The following is a 22987-nucleotide window of genomic DNA, read 5'->3' on the forward strand; positions in this document are numbered from 1 at the left end:
TGACCAGAAAAATAATAAACAGAAGCATGATTCAAAACTTGAGCAGTGAATAACATATAAGGAAAAAACCCTAAACCAAAAACCAAATCATAACAAATAGGCAAAATTCAATAACTTAAATTGTGTCTTCTGGAGAAAAAAATGTTAGCTGTTAAAGATTAATTGTCTGAGGTTTACACAAAGTGCATGCTGTAAAAACGGTTAAAAAACTGCAAATAAATGATAAACATTATAAGATATCAACCATTTGAGAAAACACAAAAGAGAACTATCACACAAAACCATTTGCACTCTACTGCAGAAGAATGGGCACCATCAGTAGTCTTCTAAACTACCTGTGACCTGGAGGAATATTTTTTTAAACACTCCTCGAAAAAAATAAAGGGAACACTCAAGTAACATCCTAGATCTGAATGAATGAAATATTCTCATTGAATACTTTGTTCTGTACAAAGTTGAATGACAACCAAATCTGACAAAAATCATAAATGGAAATCAAATTTATTAACCAATGGAGACCTGGATTTGGAGTCACACACAAAATTAAAGTGGAAAAACATACTACAGGCTGATCCAACTTTGATGTAATGTCCTTAAAACAAGTCACAATGAAGCTCAGTATTGTGTGTGACCTCCACGTGTCTGTATGACCTCCCTACAACACCTGGGCATGCTCCTGATGAGACGGTGGATGGTCTCCTGAGGGATCTCCTCCCAGACCTGGACTAAAGCATCCGCCAACTCCTGGACAGTCTGTGGCGCAACGTGACGTTGGTGGATGGAGTGAGACATGATGACCCAGATGTGCTCAATCGGATTCAGGTCTGGGGAGCGGGCGGGCCAGTCCATAACTTCAATGTCTTCATCTTGCAGGAACTGCTGACACACTCCAGCCACATGAGGTCTAGCATTGTCCTGCATTAGGAGGAACCCAGGGCCAACCGCACCAGCATATGGTCTCACAAGGGGTCTGAGGATCTCGTGTCGGTACCTAATGGCAGTCAGGCTACTTCCGGCGAGCACATGGAGGGCCCTGCGGCCCTCCAAAGAAATGCCCTCCCACACCATTACTGACCCACTGCCAAACCGGTCATGCTGAAGGATGTTGCAGGCAGCAAATCGCTCTCCACGGTGTCTCCAGACTCTGTCACGTCTGTCACATGTGCTCAGTGTGAACCTGCTTTCTTCTGTGAAGAGCACAGGGCGCCAGTGGAGAATTTGCCAATCTTGATGTTCTCTGGCAAGCGTCCTGCACGGTGTTGGGCTGTGAGAACAACCCCCATTTGTGGACGTCGGGCCCTCATACCATCCTCATGGAGTCGGTTTCTAACCGTTTGTGCAGACACATGCACATTTGTGGCCTGCTGGAGGTCATTTTGCAGGGCTCTGGCAGTGCTCCTCCTGTTCCTCCTTGCACAAAGGCGGAGGTAGGTCCTGCTGCTGGGTTGTTGCCCTCCTACGGCCTCCTCCACGTCTCCTGGTGTACTGGCCTGTCTCCTGGTAGCACCTCCAGGCTCTGGACACTGTCATGCTACCACGAGTGTGACAGCACCACCAACATTCAAAAGTGACCAAAACATCAGCCAGAAAGCATAGGTACTGAGAAGTGGTCTGTGGTCCCCACCTGCAGAACCACTCCTTTATTGAGTATGTCTTGCTAATCGCCAAAGATTTTCCCCTGTTGTCTATTCCATTTGCACAACAGCATGTGAAATTGATTGTCAATCAGTGTTGCTTCCTAAGTGGACAGTTTGATTTCACATAAGTTTTATTTGCTTGGAGTTATATTGTGTTGTTTAAGTGTTCCCTTTATTTTTTTGAGAAGTGTACATAAAAACATAAAAAGTGTTGGTCGATAGTTTTTTATCAAGGACTAGGTACTGACATTTTTGCCCATTCTGCTTTCCAAAAAGCCTAACCTTAATAAGTTTGGATGAAGAACATCTATCAACATAAATTTTCAAGTCTTGCCACAGTTTCTGAATTAGATTTAGGTCCAGACTTTGACTGAGTCATTCTAACAACTGAATATGCTTCAATCTAAACCATTCATTTATTGTTCTGGCATGGGGTAATTGCTGTAATTTTGTAATTTTAGTTCTGTAGTGTCTTAAATTGAGCTCCATCCTTGTTCCCATCAACTCTAACCAGCTTCCCTGTCCCTGCTGAAAAAAAGCATCACCACAGCATGATATTGCAAACAATGTGTTTTACCACAGGGGTGGTATATTCAGGGTGATGCACAATATTATTTTTGCACTACACATTATGTTTTTATGTTGGCCAAAAAGTTATATTTTGGTCTCATTTGAACAGAGCGCCTTCCTACACATTTGCTGTGCCCCATAAATGGCTTGTGGCCAATTGCAATCAAGATTTCTTCTAGCTTTTTGTCAGCAATGTCTTTCTTCTTGTCACTTTTCCATAAAGATCAGATTTTGTTTTTTGTATAGGACTCTTAGCTGTCCAGCCAATAGATTTTCTCTGTTGGACTGTGAATCTCCGCAACTTGTCCAGTTACCATGGGCCTCTTTGCTGCTTCTCTGATTAATCCTCTCTTCATTCAGTTTGTCATTATAGGTGGATGGCCATGTCTTAAGTTTGAAGTTGTGAAAATGTTGTTTTCAGTGTTTCCCGAGACATCCAGGATGTTATTTTATAACCTGCTATAAACCTCTCCAGAATAATATCCCTGGTGTCTTCCTTGGTACTTATAGCCGTTTGTGCGTAACTGTTCACTACTAAACTTCTGAGACCTTCACAGAACAGCTTAATTTATACTGAGGTTAACCTACACTCTCTATATATTAATACAACCAATTGTCTTCTGAAAGCATTTGGTTGGGCTGAATTTTATTTTTAGTATTAAAGTAAAGTAACCTGCACGCAAATGCATGTCACACTTTTCAGATTTGTAATTGCAAATACTTTCAAAACCATGAATCATTGTCCTTCTGCTTCACAATTATGCATTTTGTCTTAAGCAAACACAAACCAGCTATTTTTAATGCATTTACCTGTTTCTGGTTGTAACGTGATAAAATGTGAAAGTATTCATTCGGTATGAATAGTTTTGCAAGACACCCCATACAGAATGTTTCAAAACAGCTATTAAATTATTAATAATAAGTTGTTTCCAAACCTTTTATTGTTGCAGTAATTTCATGTTAATAGCTGTTCTGCCTAATAGCTCTAAGACCTAAAACCTACAACAACAGCTACCAACAAAAGAAGAAAAACATTAATTATTGTTTTATTGCAAACTCTACTATATGAGCACAGCTCTGTTTTTCCAGGCCATTGTTTGTACAAGTCCTATTTCTGTGGAATACGTAGAATTTTACCTGTGTTGAATCCTCTGAATACACCTTTAATTAGTGGCAGTATAGTATTCAGGTACTTTATGCAACACCATCAAAGTCTTTAATTACCTCTGTGTCAGTGGGACCACCCTTAGCCTCCGGATGGAACTGGGCTGTGAAAACAGGCTTAGTGTTGTGCATGATGCCCTGGAAAATATGCATATTATACATACAGAATTAAACAAAAAGTACTGATAACCTTCCAGAAACAAAAGAGTCTATAAAAAATGTTGTTGGAAACATGTATGGACTCTTTTATAAGACTATTTTTTAAGAAACCATATACAACAAATAAAACTCAACATGCGTATGCATTGACAAGCACATAGAGTGAAATTAACCTCATTGGTGCCATCATTGGCATTGACGAAAAGTGGACTCCAGCCTGCTGGTAATGATTTGCTGTCTATGCCGTAACCATGGTTTTGTGCTGTAATAAAGGCCTGGCCTGTCATCACATTCAGCACCGGCTGGTTCTGGCCTCTGGGGAACCACAGGTATGCATCAAATCTAAATATTTTTATTTATTATCCCTTAGGGGAAGCAACTTTTATTTACATATTTATTCTAAAAAGAATCTCTTAACAATATGGTATTGTATTAAATCGTGTATTTATTTATGATAAAAGTATTTCACCTGTTACCCATTGGCAGTTTATATGACTGTGCTCCTGCAGCCAAAGCAGTGATCTGATTGCCCATGCAGATCCCAAACACCGGCAGGGGTCGATCACTCTCAAGCACCTTAAAAGAACACATCCAGTTAAAACTGGAATTTAAACCTAATTTACAACACTGAAATTAGAGATGCACAGATCAGAAATTTGTTGTCTATTTGGCAACACTGTGGTGTTAGAGAGAGCAATCACTGTAAAAATAGGTTGAGCTATCTTAAAACAAAGACAAGATTCAGACTTGAAACTTTAAAATTGTCTTTAGCATTTTATATTACAAGTATCACAGTTGGTGCAACTAGTATTAGTGGCTGTTATCTTTTATCTTCTTCTTTCAGTATCTTTTAGGTATGATGATTTACCGACCAGTCAGTCTGAAAACCATCTGATTCCGATCACAAGCCTATTTCTCAGTGCATCTCTAATTTAAATATATGTATGCAACAAAACGAAAAGTGAGACAAATAGACAATATTTGGATGCATTATTTGACTATGACATTAAGTCTTATTACAATTCAGTGAAACAGAAGCAGTGAACTTTGATTTTTACTAAAGCTCATACCTTGCGCACATTGTTGATAAGTGTTTCAGCCAGAGATGGGTCTCCTGGTCCGTTTGATATAAACAAGCCATCATAGTCTAAGCTCAGCAAGTCCTGGTCCCATGGCACAAGGTGGACCTCTGCGCCTCGCTGCATCCACAGAAATATAGAAAGTGGGTTGTCTTTTAGACCCTATATGGCCTAATTGATTTTTTTTCTTTTCACATAGTTAAGCAAAACACCAAGAAAATTAATAAATCCATGTAATCTCCAGTTGCATCTTTAAAACAGCAGTAGTTATTTTTAAATCAACAACTGAAATAAGAAGAGCACTCAAAGTTACACAGGTTTTACACTTTTATGGTCAAATGTAAAGTTCCAATAAAGGTTAAAGGGAATTCATAGTTAACAACAGTGTTTTGACATTCTTACCTTAACCAGCAGCCGGATTATATTATGTTTAACACCACAGTCAACAGCCACAACTTTGATTGGGTTGCCTTTTCCAAAAACTTTTATCTCCTAATGGAAGAGATGACACAGCAAAAAAATATTTACACTATTTTCAAATAGTAGGATTTAAAACAAGCATGCCTTGTCGTTTCTACCTTGGTTGAAACTTCTGCTATCAGGTTTTTCTGGTTGGGGTCAGATATCTCTATAGGCTGCCCATCAAATTCAATCTTTGCCAAAACGGTACCCTGAGGAGAAACAAGAGCATTTCAGGAAGTGATCAGCAACTCCATTCATCTACGATACAATAGAGCTGGCCCTTAAATTTGCAAGACCTTATCTCTGATGATCTTGGTCAGCATTCTGGTGTCTATTCCGAACAGTGCAGGAACCTTTAAAATAGAGTGAAAAGTTAATTTGCAGAATAATCCTATTAACCTATGATGTTGCACCATGTGCTTGGTAATTTGAAAACCAACCTTCTCTTCTTGTAGCCACTGACCCAGAGACTTGACAGAATTCCAGTGGCTGTACTCATTACTGTAATCTTGAACAAGAAGACCTGACACCTATAAGCATCAAAGCAAATTAAGCTTAAGGAAAGTTCCAGCTAATAAGATAAAAGAAGTTAATGGGATTTTATTTACTGTGTTATAAATAACTGCAACATTTGCATGACCAACAAACACTGGAAAACAACAAGCATGAAGCAGTAAATAAGGTAATACCCATTATCTCAGGAACAACAACAATAGCCACTTTTCCATTGCCCAGGGGGCGTTTGGATACAAATTTACCTGGGTAACTTAACTTGTACATGAAAAATACACATTTTCCCTAAGATACTAAGAAGTATTTTCATGTAAACCTGAGCTAGTGGAGTGTGAACTCTTTATTATTTTAAAATTTTCATAGTTTTATGCAGACAACTCTGAAAGAGGAGAGACCATTTCCAGGTTTGGATGCAGTTTCAAAGAAGCTCCCAGGGGTCCTCTTCCCCCTTGTGTCCTGCCATTGTCTACTCTACTCTCTATGCTTCTACTTGATATGAATATTTGCTTATGATTCCCCGTATTTCTAGATTTATTATCTGTTTTCTTTTTATTATAATAAATATATATTTTAGCTGAAAACAGTTTTCTTTAGTTATATGAATTTACAAGATGATAATAAAAGACAAAATAAGTGCATTAATCAGTGTTTAGTAGTTATTGTAAATGAGTCATGCCATTGTAAAGCAACATCTCTGGCCAGATGCAGGTTGGTAAAAAATAAATACATTTAAAATAATTATTGAAACTTTTTCTGCTAATGGATTCAGAGCAAATTAGGAATAATGGAAGGAATTAATCCACTGCATAACTCTAAAGCATCTCATCATCTATTATGTATCAGTTGAAACAAAATAAGTAATTTATTAGCTAATAGTCTTTTAAATAAGGTAAAGGAGTAATGTCATCTGCTGGACTGAAGGTGTAGTGCAGTTTTCTTCCCAACATCCCCATATGTCATTAAGCTGTTTCAAATAAATGGTCCGTGGTGCCTCAGAGCAATGGAAACAGAAGGCATTCAAATCCCCAGTATTTCTTTTACCCAGGTAAAACAAATCCTGGGGCTTTAAATTCTGGGGCTTTTGGTAAAAATTATGCTGACAGCATGTGCAGAACACTAAATACTTCCAATACCGTTATTTAGTTACAAATAATCTGCAGTGAAGCAATGCTGCTATAACGTGTGTGCTTGCATATAAGAACTGTTTTTCCTATAGTGTGTAGATCAAAGGAAGCAGAAGCAGATTTAAACAAAATTCACACAATAATAATCTCCCTCAATCTTATTGTCTGTTTGTTTGTACTATGCGCATTCAAGCTCCCACAGCCTAATATGGATGTAAACATTAAATCTGCTGATGCAGGACCTTTACACAAACTAATGCAGAAGTGGAAATATTTTTGTTGGTGCCATAGTATTTATCTACTGTAAAGCAGGAGAGAATGTGATTATCTAACTATGCATATTGGCGTGAGTGTGCCTTTAGTTATATTCTCAAGTTTTATTTTCATGTTTTAAGGATTCCTTTTTTCACACTTGTTATCCAGCAATATCTAAGTAAAATTTAAATGCAACCAAAATTAAATGCTGACCCTGTTTAAAGGAATGATATTTTTAACAATAAATATGACAAAACCAGAAACAGAAACCACAGACTATGACATTTAAAGACTATATCAAGCTTTTGCATGTGTATTGTAACCGGTGTAAAATTTACAATGCTCTAAACTCAAGACGCATACTTTATGACATTGTATCACTGTCACATATTTTGCCTTTTCTATTCTTAATAAAAGTTCATAGATTTATACACAGCCTTTAAATGACTCTAAGGGGTCAAATAATGACTATTTGAATTAATCCGTAAATAGAACAAATTTACTCTTCCATGTAAGGTGCTCCAAGTATTTGGTCAGCCAAGATGAGTGAAACTAATAATGTCATAGTACAAAATAAAGTAATGTTGTCATGAAATGCTAATGTCATGACATTTTTCAAGTTCGAAAAATCAGTGACAGTGTGGCTTAGCTGGAGGTCACCATCGCATATGCCAGTGTTATATGCATAGAAAGTCAATCTTGAAATGGCATTTATTTAAAGCAATATATCTTTAAATGCCCTCCCTGGGCTGCCACCTTACCGTGGTGGAGGGGTTTGAGTGTCCCAATGATCCTAGGAGCTATGTTGTCAGGGGCTTTTTGCCCCTGGTAGGGTCACCCAAGGCAAACAGGTCCTAGGTGAGGGATCAGACTGTGCAGCCCACAGACCCCTCATGATGAATGCTATACTGGAAACAGTGTTCCCTAGCCCAGACGCGGGTCACCAGGGCCCCACTCTGGAGCCAGGCCTGAGTTGGTGTGCGAGGTAGAGAGGTTCCGGCTAGAAATAGTCGGGCTCCCCTCGATGCATGGCTGTGGCTCTGGAAAAAGTCTCCTTGAGAGGGGTTGGACACTCTTCCACTCTGGTGTTGCCCTTGGTGAGAGGCACAGAGTTGGGGTGGGCATACTTGTTGCCCCCCATCTCTGCGCCTGTATATTGGGGTTCACCCCGGTGAACGAGTGGGTGGCCTCCCTCCGCCTACAGGTGGGGGGACGGGTTCTGACTGTTGTTTGTGCTTATGCACCAAACAGCAGTTCAGACTACCCACCCTTTTTGGAGTCCTTGGAGGGGGTGTTGGAGAGTGCCCCTCCAGGGGACACACTTGTTCTGCTCACATTGGCAATGACAGTGAGATCTAGTGGGGTGTGGTTGGGAGGAATGGCCCTCCCGTTCTGAACCCAAGTGGTGTTTTGTTATTGGACTTCTGTGCTCATCACGGATTGTCCATAACTAACACCATGTACAAGCATAAGGGTGTCCATATGTGCTCTTGGCACCAGGACACCCTAGGCTGTAGTTCGATGATCGACTTTGTTGTCGTGTCATCTGATCTGCAGCCACGTGTCTTGGACACTCGGGTGAAGAGGGGAGCGGAGCTTTTCACTGACCACTACCTGGTGGTGAGCTGGCTCTGATGGTGAGGGAGGATGCCAGTCAGACCTAGAAGACCCAAACAAATCCTGAGGGTCTGCTCGGAACGCCTGGCGGAGTCTCCCGTAAGGCGAAGCTTCAACTCCCACCTCCGGGAGAGCTTCAAAAACGTTCCCGGGGAGTTGGGGGACATTGAGTCTGAATGGGCCATGTTCCACGCTTCCATTGCCGAGGCAGCTTACTGGAGCTGTAGTCGCAAGGTTGCTGGTGCCTGTCGCGGCAGCAATCCTCGAACCCGCTGGTGGACACCGGCGATGAGGGATGCAGTCAGGCTGAAGAAGGAGTCCTACCGAGTCTTTCTGGCCTGTGGTACTCCGGAAGCAGCTGATGGGTACTGGCAGTCTAAGCGGCATGTGGCTCGTGTGGTTGCTGAGGCAAAAACTCAGGCATGGGAGGAGTTCGGAGAGGCCATGGAAAACGACTTCCGGTATCTCGGGGGGAGGTACAACACCAACACTGTTTACAGTGGGGAGGGTGTGCTGTTGACCTCAACTCGGGATGTTGTGGGTCAGTGGGCAGATTACTTCAAATACTACTTCCTCAATCCCACCGGCACAAGCCTGGGGACCTTGGGACAAGCTCTCCAATCTCTGGTGCTGAGGTCACCGAGGTGATTAAAAAGCTCCTCCGTGGTAAGGCCCCAGGGGTGGATGAGATTCTCCCAGAGTTCCTTAAGGCTCTTGATGTTGAAGGGTTGTGTTTCCTAAGGTGACTGCAGCATTGTGTGGACATCGGGGGCAGTTCCACTGAATTGGCAGACTGGGGTGGTGGTCCCCCTATTCAAAAAGGGGGACCGTAGAGTGTGTTCCAACTATAAGGGAGTCACACTCTTAAGCCTACCTGGTAAGGTCTATTTGGGGGTTCGGATAGTTGAACCCCGAATTCAGAAAGAGCAGTGTGGTTTTCGTCCTGGCCATGGAACACTGTGTTGGACCATTTGTTCGCTACTATACCTCCCAGTGTCATCTGCTACTATATACCCCAGTATCATCTGCAACCACAACTCCCAGCAGGAATTGCAGCTGATAGGAAGGGGCGTTGCAGCACTGATGTCACAGTGGGCTATATAAGGACATGGGAGATGCCCACCTTTGTTTTTTCCAGCTGGAAACCGAGACCGGTTACCACGCAATGGAGGCACGCATCCTTCTGGAGAAGAAACTCACACGTGGGTTTTCATTAATTCTCCCCACTGGCCAACCTCATGAGAAAAAGTTTCTGGTATAAGAAGACCAGTAGCCTTTACTTTATCGATTGAAGCCCTGGATTTAATGCGTAACCCAAGCAAAACCCACTGAGGTTTTTCGAGGAGACAAAATTTTCCTCTTTGTTTTCGTTCCAGTCGTCCCGTTTTGCCAAAGGGGGGAACCCCCCCGCTCCAGAGAAGACGACACCAAGTAATCCCATTTTGTTTTTATTTCTATTTCTATTTCTATTAGAAATAGCTTGGGCAGGATAGAGTAGGATTTTAGAGCGATTTAGAATCGCCACTTATCGAAACTTTGATTGCTGTTGGACTCTGAAAGCCACCACGCTTTGAAGCTGGGTGTGTCTCACTGTGTTTGAACACCTGAGCGCAGACTCAGGTGAACTTAAAGTTGGACTGCTAGAACCTCATGGTAGAATACTAACTACTCTTTTGTCTTCACTCTTCGTGTTTTTCCACTGGTTGCCGCCTAAACGTTTTATGACCCTTTGTGTTTCACTGAGCTCCAACTTTGGAGGTTTTATGACTGCAGCCTGGTGGAGGCTGCTCCCAAAGCTTTGCTCAGTACCATATTTTCTCTTGTTATGCCATAACTGCTGGTTTGACTTTCATACACACTCGATGTTGTTTTATCTTGTTTAGTTAGTTATTTTACCCCTTTCGTGTAGACTTTTTGCATGCTTGATTAGGTGAAGATTATTGAATCAGAATAGCAAGGTGTATCAGGGCTGTTGATTTAACAAATATTCACGTAAATAAAGAGAGAACGTTTGTGTTTATTTTGAGCAAGAGTGATTTGTGTGTCAAAATAAGGTCAAAGTTCCCCCAACTTCGGTGAAGCGGTTGATTAAACAGTGACATCCAGTAATAGTTATCAGTTATTACTGAGAATTTAATAATTGTAATTATCAAGGGCCTTGAGCCATAATTACAACACCAGAGGAAATCTCTGATTTCGATCATAAGTAATGATTTTTGGTTAAGAAATTAATCTTTTTCAAATTATGATTTTAAATTATAATTCTTGATAAATTTTAATGAATCAGTAATCATAATTCTTACAACTGGACCAGCTCTACACCATCAACAGGGTCCTGGAGGGTGCATGGGAGTTCGCCCAACCAGTCTACATGTGCTTTGTGGACTTGGGAGAAGGCGTTCGACCATGTCCCTTGGGGAATCCTGTGGCGGGTACTCCGGGAGTATGGGGTACCTGTTAGGTTCCTGTATGACTAGGGTCAGAGCTTGGTCCGCAATGCCGGCAGTAAGTTGGGCTCGTTTCCAGTTAGGGTTGGACTCTGCCAAGGTTCCCATTTGTCACCGATTCTGTTCATAACTTTTATGGACAGAATTTCTAGGAGCAAAGGTGTTCCGTTTTAGTGGCCTTAGGATTGCATCTCTGCTTTTTGCGGATGATGTGGTCCTATTGGCTTTATCAACTGGTGATCTATAGCTGTCACCAGAGCAGTTTGCAGCTGAGTGAGAAGCGGTCGGAATGAGAACCAGGGCCTCCAAATCCGAGGCCATGGTCTTGACCCGGAAAAGGGGAGTGCCTTCTCCGGGTTGGGGGGGAAATCCTGCCTCAAGTGGAGGAGTTCAAGTATCTTGGGGTCTTGTTCACGAATGAGGGAAAAATGGAGCAGGAGATCAATAGATGAACTGGTGCTGCATCAGCAGTGATGAGGGCGCTGTACCGGTCAGTCGTGGTGAAGAGAGCTGAGTCAAAAGCAAGGCTCTCGATTTACTAGTCAATCTACGTTCCTATCCTCATTTATAGTCATGAGCTTTGGGTCGTGACTGAAAGAAAGAGATCCCGGATACAAGCGGGCGAAATGAGTTTTGTCCGCAGGGTGTCTGGGCTCTCCCTTAGAGATAGGGTGAGAAGCTCGTTCATCCGGAAGGGACTCAGAGTAGAGCCGCTGCTTCACCACATCGAGAGGAGCCAGTTAAGGTGGCTCGGGCGTCTGATTAGGATGCCTCCTTGTTGAGGTGTTCCGGGCACATCCCACCAGAAGGAGGCCCAGAGGAAGATCCAGAACACGCTGGAGGGACTATGTTTCTCGGCTGGCCTGTGAATGCCTTGGGATTCCCCAGGACGAGCTTCCCCAAGGTGAGGGAAGTCTGGGTCTCTCTGCTTAAGCTGCTGCCCCTGTGACCCTGGATAAGCTGAAGACAATGAATGGATGGACGGACGGACGGACGGATGGATGGATCTATCTTTAAATGCAAAAGAAACAAGAGACAAATAGGTAATATAAGAGCGTAAGAGTTTTCGTTACCACAGGAGGGTTTATTTAAACTTGTCTATATTACCACAGTAGGATAGCCTAAACTCATAACCTGCTTTATACCAGTTCATGTTTACAGTTTTAGGCTAAATTACTCCCATTTAATGATTATTTTTCTGATGATATTACATAGAGAAGAAACAAACTTCTATTTAATGTCAGAAAGAAATGTTGAATTTTGATGCATGGATTTTTGATTGATGTTAAAAAAAACATCAGCTAGGCAATTAGGTAACACAAAATTAAACATTTGAATCAACGTCTAAAAAGTTAGTCAACTTCTAATCCCTTGCTACACTATGTAGATCCTCTGTTTGCTCTGATGAAGATTACTCACCTCTGCATAGTTACTGTAACTTTCTGATTAATTCAGCAAATAAATATTTGGCTGCTTGAGGGGAAGCCACTTTGATCCCCAAGACAGTGACTTCAAGGCAAAAGTAATGAATCCCTTCTTCCTGCAGTTGAACACACTCTTTAACCCAATATACATGCGCTATACAAATGGAGCACATCATAAGAGGGCAACATAGATGTTACTAGACTGTACGTTGTAAAAACAGACTGTGTCCTTAAAGTAACTGCAAAATTCCAGTATTTATACTGTATTGCCCTATTATACACAGATTATTGAGAGTGTTTTGAGACTGCAAGCCATGTTCTCACACTATTTGGTAGAACTGCAAAACATAGGGTCCAGTACATTACCCAAAGGCACTTCCACATGAAGTTTAAAACTCCTAGACTTCCAACTGACTCATTGTGCTTGGCTCACAGTTTTGCTACAGTAAGAGAATAAATATTGGGCCAGCTATACTAGAACCATGAATAGAATATTGATAAAGACCTGACTACTAACACACTTGATCAAAATCTTATCTGGAAGAGACAGGCTTAAAGAACAAAAAGAATTTCCTCAAAAGGCATATCTCTTCCCACACCACAAACTTGCCAATTAGGACTTTGCAAAGGAGCAACAAAGCTGTGATACTGAACAGTGGAACAAAGTTTTATTCTGCTAAGAGAAAAAAAAATGTAGAAAGTACTGATGGATTTTAGTGTTACTAGCATTACAAGGACAACCCACTGGAGATTTTTTCTATGCAGTGTATTGGAGGAAGCTTTTTCCTGTTTTAGCTGTGCAGACGCCTCATACGTCATACTTTGAGATGGCAATCCCTTTTGACAGAAGGCCCTTGTCTGTGTAGTGTTGACTGGGTTTGTCGACAGTGCAACATGCCCCTATGACAAAGGATTTCTTACAGGAGAATAAGGTCCCTCTTTGAGACTCTACTGCTTGTACCTTGATATACATTACTTTTAAAACATTTGGGGTTGGATGGCAGGGGAGGTTTATAAAAAGTGATTCCAGTTCAAGACCACAGATACCTTTCATGAAGCCAACTTTCCCACCAGCCAACAAGAAACACTCATGAATGTTGAAGAAATCAACAAATAGCAGACCCAGCAAAATATACCAAAATAACCTTATAGCTATATTTAATCATGAGAAAAAGCAAGACAGTGAAAAGACAGTCTTAGCATAACATTTCGATGGCTTGTTTAATCTGCTATCAAAAGGGATCTACTTAAAACAAACTTCATTCGTGCAAAACTAAATGTTTAAGTAATCAAACATTGTTTTGTGCTCACTTGTAATAAAACAGCAAAAGCATACAGAAAGATCAAACAAATGCAGCAAAGTATGAATTTGCAGTAGTTTAGTATTATGTACAGAGTAGTAATTCCTGAAACCATTCACCCTCTCCTTTATGTATTACCTGGATGTTTGCCGACTCAACATGTTTTCTCAGGCCAAGCTCATCCAGCTCCTGGGTGTTGGGTACCCCATAGTTCCCAACGATAGGATATGTCAGGGTCAAGATTTGACCTCTGTAGCTGGGGTCAGTCAGGGCCTCAGGGTACCTAAACCAGTAAATCCACATTGAGGTAATACTGAAGCTTGATGTTGTCCTGCTTTATTTGTAAATTTAGAGAACTGGTTACATGAAAAACAAAACATCGAAAACATATTAAATTAACTTAGTAAATGAGGTTCTTAAGTACAAAGCAAGTTTTTTTTTACAATACACACAGCCATGTTAAAAAAAATAGGACACACCATTACAGCCTTAAGAAGAAAGGTTGTAGCAGCTCATGAGTCCAGTGAGGGTTCAAAGATGTCTAAAAAGAATTCAAATTCATCCATTTTACTGTGGGAAAAATAGTTTATAAGTGGAGTACATTCAAAGCCAAAATGCCCAGGTCTGATTGTCTAATCGAGTTAACCCTGAAAAAGAAGCTTAAAGAAGTATCCTAAAACTCTGAAAAGTTGTCATGGGACCTACAGCAGACTCTTGCTACTGTTGATATGAACGTGCATGCCGCTACTATCAGGAAGAGACTCTTTTTAAATGTACATATATACACATTTGACTTTACAATAGAATATAATCGGAAATCAGGCCAAGTATGCATGGTGTTGTTCTTGACTGTCAGGTGTTCATCAGACAAACTGGGGGGAAGAACATGTCTCTGTGGTGGCTGGTTTTAGCAGACAGCAGTCTGTAGCGCCAACCTGAAGGTAAAAGCCTAAAGAGTTTGTGTGCAGTGTGTTGGGGTCAGCAGAGATTTTAGCTGCCCTTTTCCTGTCCCTAGACCTGTATAAGTCTTGGATAGAGGGAAGATCAGCCCTGATGATTCTCTCTGCAGACCTGATTGTTCATTGCAGGCTGGACCTGTCCTGTTTTGTGGATGAGCCAAAACACACAGAGATGGATGAGCACAAAGCAGACTGAATGATGGCAGTGTAGAAGATGACCAGCAGCCCCTGTGAAAGGTTGTACTTTTTGAGTTGCCTCAGGAAAGAAAGTATCTGCTGGGCCTTCTTCTGAACATTGTCTATATGTGAGGACCATCTCAGTTTTCAAGAAATGGTGGGTCCAAGGAACCGGAAGAAGTCCACAGTAGATACAGTGTTGTTGAGGATAGTGAGGGGGGTGTGTGGGGGTGGTGTTCTCCGAAAGTCCACCATAATTTCACAGTCTTCAGTGGGTTAAGTTCCAGGTGGTTCTGACCACATCAGTGTACCAGCCGATCCACCTCCTGTCTGTATGCAGACTCATCGCTGTCCTGGATCAGTCCAATAACAATGGTGTCATGTGCAAACTTTAGGTGTTTCACCGATGGGTCCCTGAGGTGCTGTAATTTTTGTAGAGGGAGAAGAGGAGTGGGGAGAGAACACACCCCTGGGGGGAGTCGGTGCTGATGGTTCTTGTGCGGGATACTCCCAAGCCTCTCCTACTGCTGCCGGTCCTTCAGGAAGCTGGTGATCCACTGACAGGTGGGGACCGGGACTTTGAGCTGGGTGAGCTTCTGGAGGAGGATGTCTGGGTTGATAGTGTTAAAGGCCAAGCTGAAATCCACAAACAGGATCCTGGCATACATTCCTGGGTTGTCGAGGTGTTGCAGGATGCTATGTAGTAAGTTGGCTGCATCATCTGCAAACCGGTTTGCCTGGTAGGCAAACTGCAGGGGGTCCAGGGGGTCTGCATACACATGTCCTCCCAGAAACTGATGTATGATGACACTACTTCAGTGAGTTGGTTTAAATCAGTGGCTGAAGTTTCAAAAACAGTCTAATCGGTGCAGTCAAAGCAGGCCTATAACATCTGCTTTGACTCCTGAGTCCACTTCTTAACAGTCCTAACGCACCATAGGTTTGATAGCTTTTGATTTATGCCAGTAGGTTGGAATGAAATGAACCACAGAGTGGTCAGAAAGTCCCAAAGCAGCCCTGGTGACAGTATGATATGCATCCTTTAAAGTTGTATAGTTGCCTCTGCTGGCCAGGAACTCCATGAAGCTGGTGTCAATGAATGATGGTGAAAAAATGCAAAGAGAGGACTGTCTGATGTTCCTATAGATGCTATGGTACTGTGCTACTTGAAATGGCGTAAACTTTCAATAGACCCCTCAAACATCTTACACCTGAAAGTAATGAGTGAGGGAAACTTTCCTTAGGTCAATGTCAAAGACTGGAAAAAGACTACAGGAAGTGTCCCACTGAAGTTATTTCAGCCAAAGGCAGTAACTAGCTATTAGAAGGTAAAGTGTCCTAGCCTTTTCTTTAGTTAATAAACACATTTTTATTGATATCTTTTTTTGTATGTAAAACATTATTATTTATTGATTAAGCAGAATTAAATCACTTACCTTTCCAGTTATACATAAATGAAATTAGACAATATTTTAACATTTCATAATGAAGATTTTAATATTTAATGGAATGTCCTATTTTTTTCACAATTATTTATGAGAAGCAAATATCTTTTTAGAGAGTTATATTTTTTTATCTGACATATATTTTTTGGAGAGTACAGTTTTGCTTTAGATGGAATGGTGTTAGAACAAAAGACTTTCTTTCTTACCCCACCAGGCCTGTATTGAAGACAAGTTCCCCAGCTACAGAGCCACTGTGCCCAAAGGAAAACCCTTTCATCCTGGTACCATCCTCCAAGACGAGGTGAGCTGTCTGTGCCTGAGAGTTAAAAGAAGGCAGACAGATGACAAGTGAAATCTAACCCAAGAATAATGTATTCTCTTTTTCTAAACCCAGTTTGGACAGACAAAGGCAAAAACTTTGAAAAAAGACAAACTGTAGGAGGGATATGGCAGCCAGTGAGCCACTGGGACTTTGTGCTGAAACTGCAGGTCATTGAGAAATATGCTGCGAATGCTGAGACAAACAAATATCTTCAACTATTGTGAGCATGAGTTAGAGAGCAGGTCGATGTTAGAGCAAGGGACAGGGGAGATTGAGGGAGATAAATGTATGAATGTAAAGGTTGGTGAGAGGAGTGGAGGAGTGAAGGAGTGTCAGTAAGCATCAAAATGAATACAAATGAAACATAGAAAATAGAATTTTGCTCAATAGTTTATTCAATTTCTGTTTGGAATACAATGACAATTTTACCACACTACGACAGTATGCAGATGTATGTAAATAAACTAAAATATAAATAAACTTTTTTTTTATAATTCACTTCAAAATGTGAAGCTGATATATTACATGTGTACATACACACACCCAGCAATATATTTCAAGCATTTATTTCTTTCAATTCTGGTAATTGTGGTTTAAAACTAATGAAAAACCAAACTTCCGTTTCCCAGAAAATTTGAATATCATATTAAATCAATAAAAGAGGATTTTTAAAGCAGGAATTTTATGTTGGGGCTTACACAATCATGAGGACAACTGACTTGACAGTTGTGTAGTAGACAGTGACTACAACCATCCACAACAAAGGCAAGGCACAATCGTTATTGCTAAAGGAGCTAGTTGGCCACAGAGTGCTGTGTCCAAGCATGATACTGGAAAGTTAAGTCGAAGGAGTAACTGTGGTAAAAAAAAAGGTAGCAACAGGGATAACTGCAGCCTTGAGAGGATTGTGAGTTAAATGGAGCAGCTGGGGTGAATGTTTCAAGACCCACCACACAGACATATTCAGCATATGAGCTTGATTTAAGCCACTCCTTAACCAAGGGCAATCATAAAAGTGTCCTATCTGTGCTAAGGAGAAACAACATAGGACTGTTGCTCAATGGTCAAAGTCTTCTTTTCAGATGAAAGTAAATGTTGCATTTAATTTAGAAATTAAAATCCCAGTCAGGCTGCATGGTAGCACAGTTCTTACATTTGCTGCCATACAGCAAATGTACAGCTGTAAAGTTTTCAAATCCCCGCTAAGGCCTTCCTGCATTGAACTTTTATGTTCTACTTGTGCATTCATGGGTTCTCTCAAAACGCTCCCACTTCCTCCAACAATTGAAAAACATGACTATCAGGCTAACTGACTACTCTAAATTGACCTTCACTGTCCATTTTTAAAACTTGTCAAAAAGCCTGTTAAAACTCATTGGCCTTCAACCCAGATGAGACTTGGTTATTCTAAACTTTTAGAGGTTTTGATTTTATCTGTTTTATTGTTTGGTTTTTACCATATTTTGTATTTCGTTTTGAAGTTATTTACATTGTTGTGTGTTTTTCTTTGTTATTCTAAGCACTTTGTTTCAGCTGGGGCTGTTGTTAAAGCGCTTCATAAATAAAGTTGATGATGATGGCTGTTTGCCAAGTAATTGGTTGTTTGTCATTTGTGTTTCTGTGTTGCCCTGTAATAGGCTGACCTGTCTAGGGTGTGCCCAACTTGTCCCCCATTGACTGCTGGAGATAGGTACCAGCACCCCCAGTTAAAGCACCCTGGGCTTCCTTAATATCTCAGCACAGCTTTAGGCAGATCGCAGTGAAAGTAATGTATGCAAAAGTAGCCGCGACCAAGCAGTGACCATACACGTTTTTTGGTCTTGTGAAATACATTTTGAGTTTTTATCAACTGTAAGCTATAATGATCAAAATTAACACACTTCAAATATATCACTTTGTGTGTAATAAAACAATAAAACAAGTTAAAATTGTTGATGTAATTGATTTTTTCAAATAAATTAACTTTCGATTATATTTAACGTGTGGGTTAAATATAGCAACCAAAGCGTCCCTGAGTTTGATTTTACACATGATCCGCACATGTCCAGCAGCTGTACAGACAACTGTTTTAAAATCTCAGCCACAAACAGCGTCCCTTCTAAGTTTGATTAGATATATACATAGAAAAACAAAGACTTGTTAACAGAAAACGTTTAAACCATAAAAAATAAACTATTTGCATTTCATTTTATTTCACAAGTTATAGTCCGACTTTATGGAGCCCACGCAACTCTTCCAACTTTTTCCATGTGGCTCATTAATCTGTCAGAAGCACGCTATATATCTATTTCAGAAATACCGAGTGAGCAGTGTGAATTCTGAATAAAAAGGAGAGCCCACTTTTTAATTGCTAACAGATATTTATGGTCAAGACACCATCAGCGACTCTGACACCACGTGGCTTTGAATTACAATTTCGCCGCATCTATGATTGACACCTTAGACCCACAAGCCGTTTTCTTACCTTGACACTAAAAAGTCTCGGCCAGCCAGAAGTGTTGCCCACTTTCCTGCAAACCACGCATCCTTGTCTCAGAGATTTAACCACGCTGCAAGCCAACAGGATTTTGGTCATAGTAGCCTAAAGTCACACTATTAATAAACTGGCACTGGGAGAGAATAGCGGACAGTAGAGGCAGTCTGAACGACAATGTGTGAAAACTATTTAAAATATTATCTTAAATTTAGAGAAATGAATTACGGTCTTCCCCTCGTGTATTCAGTGGACACAGACGGACAGTTTAAGTGGGCGCTTGAAACGTTGCAGCGGATTGGCCGCCGGTGATTTGTTGTTTTTGAACACATCAAGCGGACGGTGTTTAGATTGGCCTATACACACACAAAAATGAAAAACGCTCACTTTTATCTCAAATGTGACAGCAAATACTTGATTTTTTTTATAACATACGAAGTTATTTGCAATAATTAAGATTTTGTATGTTTTAGTTTTGGGTGTTTGCGGGTGAAACTGTACCTTTAATACTATATTTATCTGGTGATCAGGGAAAGTCTTGAGTCCATGAAGTCTGTATGTAGGTGAATTGAAAACTAAAATACACACAATTATTTTATTGATCTTTTCATATTTTTTCGGTCTATAAAAGGGAGGAAAAATACACAAAGGCAAGAAGTTATAAGATACACTTTCTGCATTTTTGTGCTTGGAATAAACACAAAGTGCTTGCCAACTGGAAATGACCGCTCCCGCTTATGGCAAACTTGTACAGAGTGCTTTATGTGCAACAAACTCTTTACAGCCTTTTCTTTGAGGCAAATTGCCCGCAAAGAAAACATAAAAAGCAAACTCTACAGACAGGCTGCATGGTGGAGGGATTAGAGTGGTCTGTGTATTTGCTGATGGCTGCAAGACTGGTCCTCTGTGGAAAAGGCTGTCTGACTGCCACTGTGCTGTGTTCAGCAGTCTGAACAAAGTGACTATAAGGATCTGAACAGGGGGAATACCTGTAAGCATTAGAAAATGAACAGATTGTGCTCAGTTTCTATTAATATAGCTTTTTGCTCAGCTTCAGGAAAATGAAAATCTGTAATTATTATTTGGTGCTACAAGTATCCAACTTGTTTATCTAAATGAATTAGTTACAGATATACAACATATGTTTTAATCTTGTCTTCATTTTGATTTTCACGTGTTTGAACATCATTTAGGGTTTTTGCATTTGATTGAACTTATCCAAGTTGTTTATCATGCATAAATAAGTCTATCACCTAAGGTGAGCCTGGGCTCTGTGGAGCTCTGCTGACATCCAGTGGCAAATCTCTTGGATAGAGGCCCAGGAGGGAGCATTGAGGTGTTGGTCATGGAAAAACAGTTATGCACTTAACTTATGTTTTATTTTATGGCAACTTTCTTCTTTTAGTTCAACACTTTAAAGATATGATTACAGATTATGTTGCTTGTATAAATTCACTTCAGCCTTTAGATATTGTTAGATAAGGATTTGTGTTAATATTTTCTTCAATTAATGTCAATGCATTACTAGTGATTTACTGTATGATCTCCATTTATCTCCAGTACCTCACATTTTGTCACCTTAAAAGCTTCAATTCATTTTATTGAGATTGTATGTGATAGACCAACACAAAGTAGGGCATAAATGTTCCGTGAAAGGAAATTGATACATGGTTTTCAAAGGTTTTTACAAAACCAATTTGAAAAGTGTTATGTGCATTCAGTCCCACTGAGTTAATACTTTAGATTGGATTGTGCAGAGCTTTGTAAGATGTTAAGAGTTTCGGTATTTGGGATATGTATAACCTAATCCTTCTTACGGTTAATCAACCTAACTAATTATGCAACTTCTGAAAGCAAGTATTTGCACTTATTTTTCTTAGGGGTACCAGAGTGAAAGGGCATGATCAGACGGGCACACTGCACTTTTCAGATTTATATTCATAAAAAAGTAAATAAAATGGCAAAATGATGCAATGTAATGCAATGCAGATGTGCACAGCGCCCCCTACTGAAAGAGATGGGTAGCTCGGTCAGCAGGGAGCAGAGGAAGAGCGGCTGCTAACGTCACTCTGCTGCGCCCGCCGCTCGGAATGCTTTTTCGTTTTCGAGTTCTGGGCAGTACTTTGCAGGCAGACCACGAAAACGAAAAAGCAATGTCTGCTTTGTTTTCTTTTTGATTATGGCATAAAATGTGCAGCCGTGAAGAAGAAAATGCAAATAGGATGATTGATTACTAATTTTATTTATGGGTCAAATAATGCAGCCACATTCTTAAAATGAAAAAGCATTTCTGAAAATGCTTTTTCATTTGAAATATGGTAACGATTTGCTTCCAGTACATCACGTGGTTATGGTAATGTGCAATTTGGTGGGCTGACAGAACGAGCCACCCCCCACAGCTAAGGAGGTTAGCTGTAGCTAACCGTTTGTTGACTGTGGACTTTTCTTCAAACTTCGCTGCCCTGAATAGCTTTTCCTCAGCATGGTTCAGAGGTTAGGTTTGGGCAGAGATATTTAGGATGAAATAATCTGAATGTTTTTAATTTTATGAAGTTTGGTTTTGTTTGTGTTGAACTCAGCTATCTTAGTGCTAACAGGCTATCTGCAGCACATGTGCTCAGTTTTGTGTTCTATGTTTGTGTGTTTTTAAAGTTAAGACAAACTTTAGTTAAAGGGGTGATTTTAACACAGAAGATTGATCATAACGCGCCGTCTGCGCTCATGCATTTTAACCCTTTTATTGACGGTATTTTTAAAGGTGTGTGTTTGATTCTGGTGCTAAGCTATCAGCTTCTTTTGTTAGCTTTAACTGCTAACAGGTAAGGACACGTGCTTGCTGCTAAAGAATATTTACCCAGAAAGGTTGTTAGTTTTCAATCCAGTAAACAATAGTCCCTAAACATTATTTTACTAAACTTGATAACAAAGTAAACACCATTAAGTCCCATTTCTCCAGAAAGATTTGGGTCTTTTCCAAAATATTTCCTTAAATATTTGACCATTTCCTTAATAATATTTCTTTAACTGTTATTTTAATAAATAAAGGCTGCTAATGAGACACTGTTGAGAATTAGTTATCCAGAAGGTTGGTTTTATTCAGCAGATCATTCTTTAAACATTATTTTATTAAAATAATATTTTATCTGATCTTGCATTGTGAAGGGTTGTCTAAAGGTTGCTGATTATTGCCTAAGTCGGTTCCAAGACTAACTTAACTTCATTATCAGATTCTTCAAGGTAATCCTTGGTTCTCAAACATAAATATTACATGGTAATGTTGCATCACTCTTTCGGTCATGATTTTCAATCATCTTTAATCAACTTGTTTATATTGTACATAGCCCATTAGTCTTCCTTATTCTTTCATTCTGCTTGGTAGTTTAGTTGGATTGTTTTAGCATAGTAAAGAGTTTGTTGATTGAAATATGTTTGACTTTGAGTTGACTTATTTTTGTTAATAAATTCTTGTATTTTAAGAAATTGTGTGAATTCATTCCATGTGTGTGCAGAGTTTATGCTGTTCAGTAATGTCAGAACTTGGCTCACACCTTTCTATTTTGTCCTAATACCTTCGCCTGACTGGGCTGGTATTCACAGGACAACCCTTAACAAACTGAAATATTATTTGATAAAACATTAAAGTATTAATATTAAATATTAAATAATATATTCAGATTCATAGTCACAACATAATGAAAGAGGCAGTGTATTATAGAGCGCTAATCAATTAAAATGCAGTTTAAGCGAGAATACTTTTTAATGCCAATGTGTTTTTAGTGTGAAATTTCTTTTAGCAGAGGAAGAATGTTTTTAAAATACTGAAATATCCAACAAAGGTTTGCAATGCTCAAGTTAATTA

General features: G+C 40.1%; 1 protein-coding gene across 1 annotated transcript in view; it reads right to left on the reverse strand.

The window, feature by feature from the left end:
• cps1 (carbamoyl-phosphate synthase 1, mitochondrial) overlaps positions 1-19394 on the reverse strand; it is a 108766-nt gene extending 89372 nt beyond the window's left edge. Inside the window, exons 1-11 of the mRNA XM_047371408.1 lie at positions 19120-19394; positions 16540-16649; positions 13891-14035; positions 5512-5601; positions 5368-5424; positions 5188-5280; positions 5012-5101; positions 4601-4729; positions 4000-4106; positions 3704-3845; positions 3432-3509 (exon numbers count right to left, since the gene is read on the reverse strand). Of these exons, the coding sequence (XP_047227364.1) occupies positions 3432-3509; positions 3704-3845; positions 4000-4106; positions 4601-4729; positions 5012-5101; positions 5188-5280; positions 5368-5424; positions 5512-5601; positions 13891-14035; positions 16540-16649; positions 19120-19230 (1152 nt within the window). The 5' untranslated portion in view covers positions 19231-19394. The remainder of the gene's footprint in view (positions 1-3431; positions 3510-3703; positions 3846-3999; positions 4107-4600; positions 4730-5011; positions 5102-5187; positions 5281-5367; positions 5425-5511; positions 5602-13890; positions 14036-16539; positions 16650-19119) is intronic.
• Positions 19395-22987: the final 3593 nt, after the last annotated feature.

The sequence above is a fragment of the Girardinichthys multiradiatus genome, chromosome 7 (assembly GCF_021462225.1).
Source record: "Girardinichthys multiradiatus isolate DD_20200921_A chromosome 7, DD_fGirMul_XY1, whole genome shotgun sequence".
In the NCBI taxonomy this organism is placed as follows: Eukaryota; Metazoa; Chordata; class Actinopteri; order Cyprinodontiformes; family Goodeidae; genus Girardinichthys; species Girardinichthys multiradiatus.